The sequence below is a fragment of the Phaseolus vulgaris genome, chromosome 10, assembly GCF_000499845.2.
Source record: "Phaseolus vulgaris cultivar G19833 chromosome 10, P. vulgaris v2.0, whole genome shotgun sequence".
In the NCBI taxonomy this organism is placed as follows: domain Eukaryota; kingdom Viridiplantae; phylum Streptophyta; class Magnoliopsida; order Fabales; family Fabaceae; genus Phaseolus; species Phaseolus vulgaris.
The window spans coordinates 28,338,749-28,349,770 of NC_023750.2; the positions used below are offsets into that span (position 1 = coordinate 28,338,749).

Here is an 11,022-nt window from a genome sequence, read left to right on the forward strand (position 1 = left end):
CACAAAATTCATTTCCAGTTCCAGGAATCCAAAAACAAAATTGAAGAGAAAGACCATGCAGAAAGTTACTCATGGGTCCCCAATTATTAACACATGGGTCCCCACTTACACTATAAGGTTCCAATGACCACCACATCATGCTAAAACCCACCTAATTAACATTCATTCCATCCAACTATGTCTAAATTACACACAACATTCAGTTCCAGTTTCAGGAATACAAAAAAAAAAATTTAAGAGAATTAGCATGCAGAAAGTTACTCATGGGTCCCCAATTATTAACACAAGGGTGCCCACTTACACTATAAGGGTTCCAATGACCTCCACATCATGTTAAAACCCATCCAATTAACATTCATACCATCCAACTATGTCTAAACTACACACAACATTTTCAGTTCCAGTTTCATGAATACAAAAAAAAAAAATTGAAGAGAATGAGCATGCAAAAAGTTATTCATGGGTCCCCAATTATTAACACATGGGTCCCCACTTACACTATAGGGGTTACAATGACCACCACATCATGCCAAACCCCTCCCACTTACACTATAAGGGTAAATATGAACATTGTAAAATAGACACAGTTGAAGTCCCAGTGTTAAAAAAATTAAAGCAATAATATAAACCTATATATATGATACCCCAAACAATTCCCCCTTTAGGAATTTGCAAACAACACACAAAAATGACTATCATAATCCTAACTTTGAGGTAAATCTTCCTTTTTATTTAATCTTCGTTGATTTCAAATTAAGAAAAATTAATTTGTGTGAATGTTTCCCATTCAGAACGAAACCAACATACACTTCTTCTAATAAAGTTTTCTCCATACAAAGAGGAATCATATCTATATATCAATCTCGCTAGTAAGAAATTATTTGTAAAAGATTGTCAGGAGGAAATTAGAAAAGTGGCATCAATTGGCACTTGTCTTCAGCTCATCAAATAGGGCAACATACACTTACAAATGAGAGCAATCAAGCCAATAAAAAAATCCCAATACAAAAGGTTTTGAGATATCCAAGCAATTAGTAAGCAATATCATCAGAAAAGTGGCATCAATTGGCACTTGTCTTCAGCTCATCAAACAGAGCAACATACACTTACAAATGGGAGCAATCAACTTAACACATATAATTCTGAAAAAAATAAAGCATTTAAGAAAGAAAGCATATAATTCTGAAAAAAATTTTACTTAACACAACAACTTACATGAAGTAAATTTCTTTTTCAAAAAACTAAAACAAAATCTACAAAACCCTAAATCACAAACGCAATACAGAAAAACCCTAAATCACAAACATCAAACCCTAAAAATCAAAATGCCAGAAAAACCAAAATGAAGACACGTACCTCGTACACGTCCAAGTACGTCTCCGCCTTCACTGTCCAAGTACGTCTCCGTCTTCACCGTCCAAGTACGTCTCCGCCGTCACCGTCCAAGTACGTCTCCGCCGTCTCCGTACGTCTCCGCCGTCACCGTTTCACACCTTTGTCGTTCTTCTCTCTCTCTCTCTCTCTACGATGCTATGCTTGCGGGAATTTTCAAATTGAAACCCTTTTCAAATTGGAGTGTTTCCCTTTTCACAATTACAGAAACTGCCCATGCCACATTGCCCTTTTCGTAATTACCAAAACTGCCCATGCCACATCATCAATTAATCCATGTCAGCAGGTGTAATTTGGAGCAAACACTTTTGGGGTGTCAAATAATCATTTTTCATTTTTTTATACTCCATACCCCTTGGATAAAGAATCTTTTTGGCCTCATAATTACGATTAGGTAGAGTATTTCCCTCTGAAAGCATATCCTTCAACAAATGAAGCAATTCCAAGAAGTAGTCCATCAATTTATTGCCTTCAAATTCATCAATATTAACACCGTCGACAACCGTATGAAGTTAGTTGATCCAAGATACAATGGAGTCTCTGCATTGCTTGACATACTTCCATATCCATACGCTTCTGCAAAAGATTCAGCTCCCATATCACGAATCATGTCCTCCAATAGATCATCATGTACTTCACCATGAATTGCATCATCCATGGTGTACTCCACATATTCTTCAGACACGGAAGCATGTAGTAAATTTAGTAATTCACCATGCCATGTCCAAGTTGTATAAGATCGAAGAAACTCATCACGTAGAACGTGCTCTTTTATTTTCTTAACATTTTGTCTCCTTCCGTTCATACAATTAACGCACGAACACATAAACTTTACTCCATCATGACCACTATTATTGGCGTTATGTTGCGCAAATTGTATAAATTCTTCTACTCCTCTTTCGTACTCATCACTTATGTGAACGGAGTTAATCCAATTTCAATCCATTATGTTCTGTAATGGTCATTCAAGTGTTTATAATGAGTGTTAAATCTCACGTTTGTCGAGGGTTGAACACCCCAGACTCAATACCAGTATGTATCAATTGTCAATGGTCGAACACCCTCAGACTCAATACCAACATGTATCAATTGTCGAAGGTCGAACACTTTTAGACTCAATACCAAAACGATAATTCTATTCTAACCTAACAACTAACATAATATAAATTAATAATAAATACATATTATAATAAATACTAAATATACAAATTAAAAATCATTAAATTAATTATAAATACTAAATATTAGAATCTAATAATTTAATAAGTCTATTCTAACCTAAAAACTAACATAATATAAATTTAAATTAAAAATAAATACATATTATATAATAAATAAAAAAATATACAATTTAATAACACTAAAAAATATTTTTAAAACAGTAAAATACCACCAACCTTGTAGATGAAGGCAACAATGGTGATGAAGAGCAGCGACGACGAACGATAATGGTGGGCTCACAACGGCGGCGGCTAACACCGACGAAGAACCAAATGAGGCATATAAAACAACCAATGAAGACAATGGTGGTGGAAGGCAATGAAAACCTTCACCAACAATGGAGGACATAAACGAATAAGAGAAACAAAAAAAGAAATAAATAATCAATGGTGAGTGAATAAAATAAACTTACACAATGGAAAAGAGCTCGAAGATGAAGAAGAATTAGGGTAATTCGAAAGCATAAGTGGCGCACTACAAATTAGGGTAATAAAATGAGTGTAAAATAGCGTCTTTGAGGTAGATTTGTCATTTTAGACCAAAGCGCTTTCTCTAAAACGACGGCTACCACTCATAGCTGTCGTTTTAGACCAAGCGCTTTGGTCTAAAACGACGCTTTAACTCATAGCCACTGTTTTATACTCGCTTTAATTTCAAAAAATGTCACCACATTTTGATGGATAGCGTTTGACAGTAAAAGTGTTGTGAATGTATTGTCGTAAATGGATCTTTTTGCACTAGTGTCTATCCATAGTAGATGGAATAAATGTCTATCTATTTGTAACGATATTGAGTTTAAAGTTTTTTTTATATTTTTAGAGAGAGCAATCATTGTGCTGATAAGCTTGGTTCTTTAGGATTGAGTAATATGCTTGAATATGTTTAGTATAGTATTATGCCATCTAGCTTTTCTTTAGATTTTTTCATAATGGGTATAAGTTTCCTATGTATCGTTTTGCTTATGTTGTTCTACAATTTTTTTTTCTCTTTATTGATTTGGTTAGTCATCCATGTTTGTTTTCCTTTTTCTTTTGTAATATGCTTTATGTGATTACACATGATTGATAGAGTCTGGAATGTCAGGTTAGGTGAGATGTAAGGTTTCACAATGATGTGTTATAAAAAAAATTATAATATATGAATTATTTATAGTAACATTTTAAACATAATTAAAAAATATTCTAAAAAGTCTCAAATATTCACTACAAAAAAAGATAAGTATTATCTACGGATTTTTACTCACGGATCTGAGGCCGTAGAGTCCGTAGGTAAATTCAACATTACCTACGGACATTACTTACGAACAACATTACCTACGAACATTACCGACAGATTCTCAATCCGTAGGTAAATTCAGCATTACTTACTACCTACAGATCTTATTACCTACCAACTTTTACCTACGGATATTTATTACCTACCAACTATTACCACGAATCTCTATTACCTACGAATTATCACCCATGGATCTCTATTACCTATCAACTATAATCATAATAATTATATACATAATATTAAAAATATTAATATAATATGAAGAATTATAAAATCATAATTAATATTCATAAATAATAATAACCATAACTAATTTATGAATATTATTAATATTATAAAATTAATAATATTAATAATATTTAATAATATTAAAAATACTTAATAATAATAGTAATATTAAGAATATTATTAAAAATAATAATATTTAACAAAATTAATAATATTTAATAATATTAATAATATTTAATAATATTATAATATTAATAATAATAATGATATTAAATATATGAAGAATGTTATTAATTTTTATTTTATTAATTATATTAATATTGATAATCATACTCATAACATGATAAACAAAACTTGACTGGTGTAATGGTTAAAACTTCTATGGACATTTCTTAATGAACTTGACTTCGAGTCCCACCTGCTACACTTTAGTTATGAGATTTTTCTTGTAGTGGTGACAGTAAATGTATATATAAAAAGGAACTTGAGACTTGAGAGGTCAAGAAACTACTAGAATTCGAATTCTTTGCTTTATTTCATAGTCTACACGTTACATAAAATTTTATAATGAATTGCTGAAATAAATACGTTCGGAGACTATGTGACACCATCTTAATTATTAAATCATCTTTTTTGTCCATCATAAATTGTACTGCATATATATAAACTGACAGCATTGGAGACAACAAAGGAGAGGCAGGTGAAGCAAAAGAAGGAAAAAGAGGGTGCACACGTATTAAATTTGAAATCAGCCATTGTATTTTGTCCCTCACGGACATCACGGAAAGCCAAAAGCCAAATAAATCCAAAGAAATGAATCATGATAGAGGAAATAGGAAGCAAGGCCTAACAAACAAAACTACTTTAGAAAAGGGCATAAAATAATTCTGAAGGCAAGAAAAGGAAAGGGAAAATCTATACAATTTTTCAGCTTTTGTTTTTTCTGGCTTCCATGTTAGTCCCATCTTTGAGAGTCTCTTGAGCATCATTCTCCATTCCAAGGCTGAAAAGACAAGCTGCTTGAAGATACAAAGCAGTAGGCCACTCAGGAGATACCACTTGGGCTTGCATGGCATCCCCAAGAGCTTCTTGTGCCATCTCATTCATCAAATAAGATAAGCATCTCCTTGCATACACTGTTGGTGACACCATGGTCCCTCCTTCTATGAACTGAAACAAATTTATATATATACACACACTTATTATATATATGTTAGATATAAACCAAAATATAAATAAGCAACATATTATATTTGTAAGCACCACCATTGCTACAAGCTGGTGATGCTACAAGGAAAAAGCCTTGATTGGTTTTGTTGTGGAAAAACCCCAAACTTAGTTTTACCATAATGTAAATAGGGTTGTAATAGATACTAGAAGTTAGGTTACCTATAGATAGTATTCAACATCAGTTACTATAAGTTAAATTAAGCATAGCATACTCTTACTTGAGTGTAGCAGTCAATGGCAGTGACAAAGTCTTTAGCTCGAAAAGCAGTATCACCATGCTTCTTCAAATTCAAGGTTTCCTGCATTTGGCTGGTCCACAATTGAAAGGAAAGCTGCAATTTCAACATTAAGAAGAATCAACATTGGAGTCATATAGTAACAACAAATATAGAGGGAAAAGTGTGTAAACAAAGCTTCTCTTTTATATTCTATTCAAGTGAGATGAAACCCACTTTCTATAAGTTTAATATGGTAGCAAACCTCATTGGCAATTCCTTCATCGTCCTTGTAACCAGTCTTCTCCAATATTTCATGGATTGCAGTAAGATCAAGTCTCAAACAAGCTTCACCAAAAGGTGTTAATGACAATTGCTTTGTTGAGGATGCACTTTCTTGCCTGAGACCCATCAGAACATAAGAGGGGACCTGCTCATATACTATCCAAATGAGAAATTATAGTCTTCCTAAGATGGGTATAACGTTTTACATTTCACATTGATTATATAACATCTTAGCAATTAAATATAGGTAAAGACTTGCATAATATCTAATTCCTAATTATATACAAATAAGACTTTAACTTGTAAACATTGCTGTTGTTATATAGTTACACAATGCTGCTCCAAATCCAGGTTTAAAAATGAGGGGGAAATTGAAATATTTGTGGGATAATGATATATTGACAATCTATATTTTATACAATCACATTATAACTTTAACTATTATTATTTAATATTTTTTATATCATTTAATTATAAATTTATCTTTTATTATATATATTTATATATGAATCTATCTCCTCCACAGTTGTATACAATTTTCATTATCGTAAAAAGTATCATTTCTCGATGTATATATACCTCTGTTTCTTTCTGAAGTGACATAAGAGACGTAACCAGAGACTTCGCATTTGGCCTCTCACGAGCTTCATATTGCAAACAACGAGAAGCCAAACGAACCAACTCAGTTCCATCATCCTTTGAAAAGTGACCCTCTAAGGCAGAATCCATCAACATCAGAAAGTTTTTGCCACGAATCAGATCAAGTGCCTGCAGAGAGAAGTGAATGCTGTGAATATCAATTTTTATACTACATCAAGTTTCATACATTTTTACGTATAGACACTATTTTGCAACTTAATAGACACTATGACTAAGGAAGCATATCAAATGAAAACTCGTTAAAATGAAAGTGCACACACACACTTGTGTATATATATATTGTTATATCATATTTGAGTAGTCAAGATTAAAAACAACACACATAATTAAATTTTAATATCCTTCATGCATAGTTGTTTCAGACATAACAATAGTAGGAAAAGCTTACGTGGCTTGGTGGAATATGTTTACCACTCAAGAGATCTAGCAGCAGAGTTCCAAAACTGTAAACCACGCTCTCTGGGGTCACTCTACCTGCATATAAACCAAATTTACCAAAGAACGAGAGTCACATACCAAAGTATGTAAGCATAGGCAAACTAACTCCAATTTCCAAATATGCTTCCCTCATCTAAAAGGAGGATTTTCCTTAAATTAGGGAAAGAATAAAAAGGAAAGAAGGAAGAGAAGCTGATTTTTTTTCCACATAAATTTCCATATAATTTGGTCAAAATGAAAAACATAAAGCAATTAGTTTTTGACTTATTTGCAGAAGAGGATGTAAAAGTAAATGCAGGCCCCTTTGTGATACAATAAAGATCCTGTCTAACAAAGAGAACAGTACAACATTATTGATGGCCTTTTGACCATTCTGAGTATTTCAGACCAATCTTATACTTTTATGGCCGATTCAGTGGCGTCAGATCTCTTTCAGCTGTGCCCAGGATCAAGTACATGCACCCATGCAACCAACACACATAAACATCCTAAAAACTTTACCAGTCCGTAAGTACTCAGGAGGGGTGAAAGCCAAGTTTGTGCTGTAACTCTTGCCATCTCTGCTGTTCTTCATCAGTCCAAAGCAAGACAACCTGGGATTAGCATCCTGTTAATACAACAAGCCAGTCCCAAGTTAAAAATAGCAATAAACAAGGTTTAATTATAAATCGGAAGCATTTATTAACACCCTTTATACCTGATCAAACAAGATCCTGTAGGCATTCAGATCATGATACAAGCCCCTTCCTTTACTAGTGCAGTATTCTAGAGCTTGAGCTAAGTAGAAAGCCACCCTCAACCTCATGGCCCACTTCATTGGCTGTGCCTCCCCTGCACCAATCAGCCATAATTTTTTGCATGTTCAAAATTAAAAGTCCTAAGACCAAAATGTAAGTAAATATTTAAAACAGGTCAAATATTAACATAAAAGTTTTTAAGGGACCAAACAACTCACAATGAAAGAGATGCTTGGCCAGAGTTTCATGTGGCATAAACTCTGCTACTAGCAGCCTCTCTTCCCCTTCATAGCAATAACCAATTAAATTTGCTAGGCGTTCGCTTCTAAGGCTCCCCACTTGTTTGGCTTCCTCCTAAAAGCACATAAAAACCTCATGTCAAACTCTCTACAAGAAAAAATGTGCTAGAAATTTAAAGTTTTAAATTGGTCAATTTTCAGCCTCAACATCAGGGTTTTCGAGATCTCAACAATTGCAGCATGACCACAATTGTGGGTATTGCATTATGAGATCTGAAAAACTACATCCCAGCCACAACTATATGAACTGTATTTTCACTAAATTTTAAAATGGTCCACGATTGTGATTTCGGGTGCGGTGTTAAGGATCTTGAAGTCTCTGCGTTATAATTGTGGCAGCTCTAGTCATATTTGTCCGCAATTTCTTTCAAAATCAATGATTGAGACAAAACTGCAACCATGACTGCAAATTAAAACCTTGGTCCACAATTATATGCAGTACTAAGCATTTAGAGTCAATTGCAATCGCAATTTATAACCTTAACAAACTTAGAAAGAGAAAAACGAAGTGTAAGTGCATGTTACAAACTAGGAATTGGCGAGAATCAGGCCAAGCAAACTTGTTGAAACGTTTGATGGCGATCCATTGTCCATTATCAAGCTTTCCTTTGTATACAACATTGGGTGCTTTCTCACCATGCTCAGACACTATGTTTTCTGAGGAGAACCCATTTGTGGCAGCCTTCAGTTGCTCTAAACTGAACTCACCAAAACTAGGCCACAATTTTCTCTCACCCTTCTCACCATTTTCTGCAACAAAGACAAATTTTTTAAAAGAAGCAAGAGTCTCTAGACAAAACAAAAACAAAGAACAACATAAACCTTGGTCAGAGGACTCAAGGACAGAAGGCTTGAGGTGGGAGTGGAACCAGCAGAAAGAGAATTTAGAGCAACGAGCCCCCATGTAAAGTGGTAGAGAGTAAGAAGAAAGATGAAAGAACGAGAAGAAAGTGGTGCAGTTGAAGGTTGAATGGCTAATGAAGAATTATCACACAGTGGTCATTGTTGTGAGCCCATTTGGTCTATGACTCTTTGTGTTTGTTGAGTAATGTTTGAAGATAAAAGGCAAAGAGTTGGCAATTCAATAGGTTCCCACTAATCAACTCTTACTGTGTTTCAACAACTCTTCATTTGATGCTGTAGAGTACACAACAGTGACAACACAACTACAAGCTGTTTATTCTTACATTTTTTTATTATCACTTTCTTCTTATGTCTTTCTCTATCCCTATCTTTGTAACAGCCTTTTCTTTACTCTTGTCATTCAATTTGTAAAGGTCCTTTCCCAATCTTAAGCTTTCTAGTTTTGGCTTTTTGCTTTTCTAACTTTCCATAATTTTGCTTATAATTTATTACAATTTAATAAAGTAGTGTTGATATGTTGATAATCCAACATTAAATTGTTTCAGTTAGTAGAAAAACTAATCTTTTATGTAGAAAAAATAAAGAAAGTTTAAAAGATTGTAAAGAGTTGTTTGTTCACAGTTATAAGTAACATTTTTTTAATAATTTTTTTTATTAATACTCTTTCCTTAAATGTGTTTGCATTGTATTTTTACCATTATTTTTAAAAAAAGTGTATCCCATTACCAATCTAATGAAAATAAATTTGGAATGTTAACTCCTAAAATCTAGTATTAAAGTTTGCTACTTTTTTTTAGCCAATAACATTTTTATTAAATGTTTCCAAGAACTACATAGAATTAGTCATGTTCCATTTATCAATGTTTTCTTCCTTTATATAATTAGAAAGAGAACCTTGACAACAATTTCAATTTTTTTTAATATCATAACTGTATCGGAAGAGCATGTCTTAGTAACCCACTGCTCGAGTTAAATAACATATAAAATAACAAATACAATAAATAACGGTTATCATTAGCAGTTATCAATAGCATTGAATGAATGCGCATCCCAAAATATCCAGAAAATATCTTCAATATATAACGGATAAAACAGATCATACACTTCCCTAAGATTAAGGAACCACGACATATCAGTTGACAACTGATCTCCGACCCATACAAGACAAAAAGCCCACAAAGAAATAATACAAATAGAGTTCTCGAAAAAGGAGTAAGGTAGGTTTTTCACATCTCAATAGAACACACCTTAAACAGAGTACCAACGTGAGCGTTGCAGTGCAATCGCAAGTACCCTTCTCGGCCAACCGAGCGTCAACATTGAAGGAAGGAGGCACGAAGATCACCAACACATTATCAATTCTATAGTAGGTTACAAGTACTGTATAGGCCCATCATTGTCCACACAAGTTACTATTGGCGGCTAAAGTAGTACAAGCAGGTTACTATTGGCCGACTATATAGGGCGATTGCATGGAATTTGTACATAAATGTATAAAATGTCAAGAATATGGCACCATACACCATCAAAAACTTGATAATCTTCATTATATTCTCTCTCTATGGCCATTTGTGAAGTGGGGGATGGATATCATCGAACCATTCACCCCTGGTAAAGGACAATGCAAGTTTCTATTGGTTGGGATAAATTACTTTACTAAATGGATAGAAGTCAACCCCTTAACTGCAATCACCACACGGAATGTTCAAAGTTTTGTTTGGAAGAACATCGTATGCCGGTTTGGGCTACCCCTTGTTATCATTACCGACAATGGTTGACAATTCACAAATCGAGGTCTAGCCGAGTTTTATGAAAAGCTTGATATCAAACACATCACAAGCTCAGTAGAGCACCCGCAAACTAACAGCCAAGTTGAAGCCACTAATAAAGTCATTCTCAACGAATTGAAGAAAAGACTCGAACCGGCAAAAGGTAAGTGGACTGAAGAACTCCGCGAAGTTTTATGGGCCTATCGATGTACACCACAGTCCACCACTCAAGAAACCCCGTACAGTCTAACATACGGGACCAAAGCCATGATTCTTGTCGAGGTAGGAAAATCCTCATTACAACGACAAACTCTGGATTTGGACTTGAATAAAGAAAGTTTGCTGATCGGACTAGATCTCATCAACGAATTCAAAGACAAGGCCAGAATAAGGGAGGAAGCATGCAAGA

At 34.0% G+C, this 11,022-nt stretch overlaps 1 protein-coding gene across 2 annotated transcripts; it reads right to left on the reverse strand.

The window, feature by feature from the left end:
- Positions 1-4,852: 4,852 nt before the first annotated feature.
- LOC137818934 (serine/threonine-protein kinase BSK5-like) lies at positions 4,853-9,246 on the reverse strand. 2 transcript variants are annotated; one of them, XM_068622596.1, is made up of 10 exons: positions 8,803-9,246; positions 8,510-8,730; positions 7,900-8,035; positions 7,642-7,775; positions 7,446-7,551; positions 6,895-6,980; positions 6,426-6,614; positions 5,827-5,991; positions 5,565-5,678; positions 4,853-5,286 (listed from the first exon to the last, which is right to left on the reverse strand). In XM_068622596.1, the coding sequence occupies exons 1-10, from the start codon at positions 8,882-8,884 to the stop codon at positions 5,044-5,046; spliced, it is 1,476 nt and encodes a 491-aa protein (XP_068478697.1). In that variant the 5' UTR covers positions 8,885-9,246; the 3' UTR covers positions 4,853-5,043. The 2 variants fall into 2 exon arrangements, with proteins under 2 accessions (XP_068478697.1, XP_068478698.1); XM_068622597.1 differs by having other exon boundaries at positions 7,900-8,371; positions 8,803-9,014.
- Positions 9,247-11,022: the final 1,776 nt, after the last annotated feature.

What these genes read in the sequence shown, in the direction of transcription:
- LOC137818934 (XM_068622596.1), bottom strand. Translation starts at nt 8,884, where the DNA reads ATGGGGGCTCGTTGCTCTAAATTCTCTTTCTGCTGGTTCCACTCCCAC. An exon ending in CTGATTCTCGCCAATTCCTA is followed by an intron (nt 8,036 to 8,509) that starts GTTTGTAACATG and finishes ATGTGCTTTTAG; the next exon opens with GAGGAAGCCAAACAAGTGGG. An exon ending in GGCCAAGCATCTCTTTCATT is followed by an intron (nt 7,776 to 7,899) that starts GTGAGTTGTTTG and finishes TGATTGGTGCAG; the next exon opens with GGGAGGCACAGCCAATGAAG.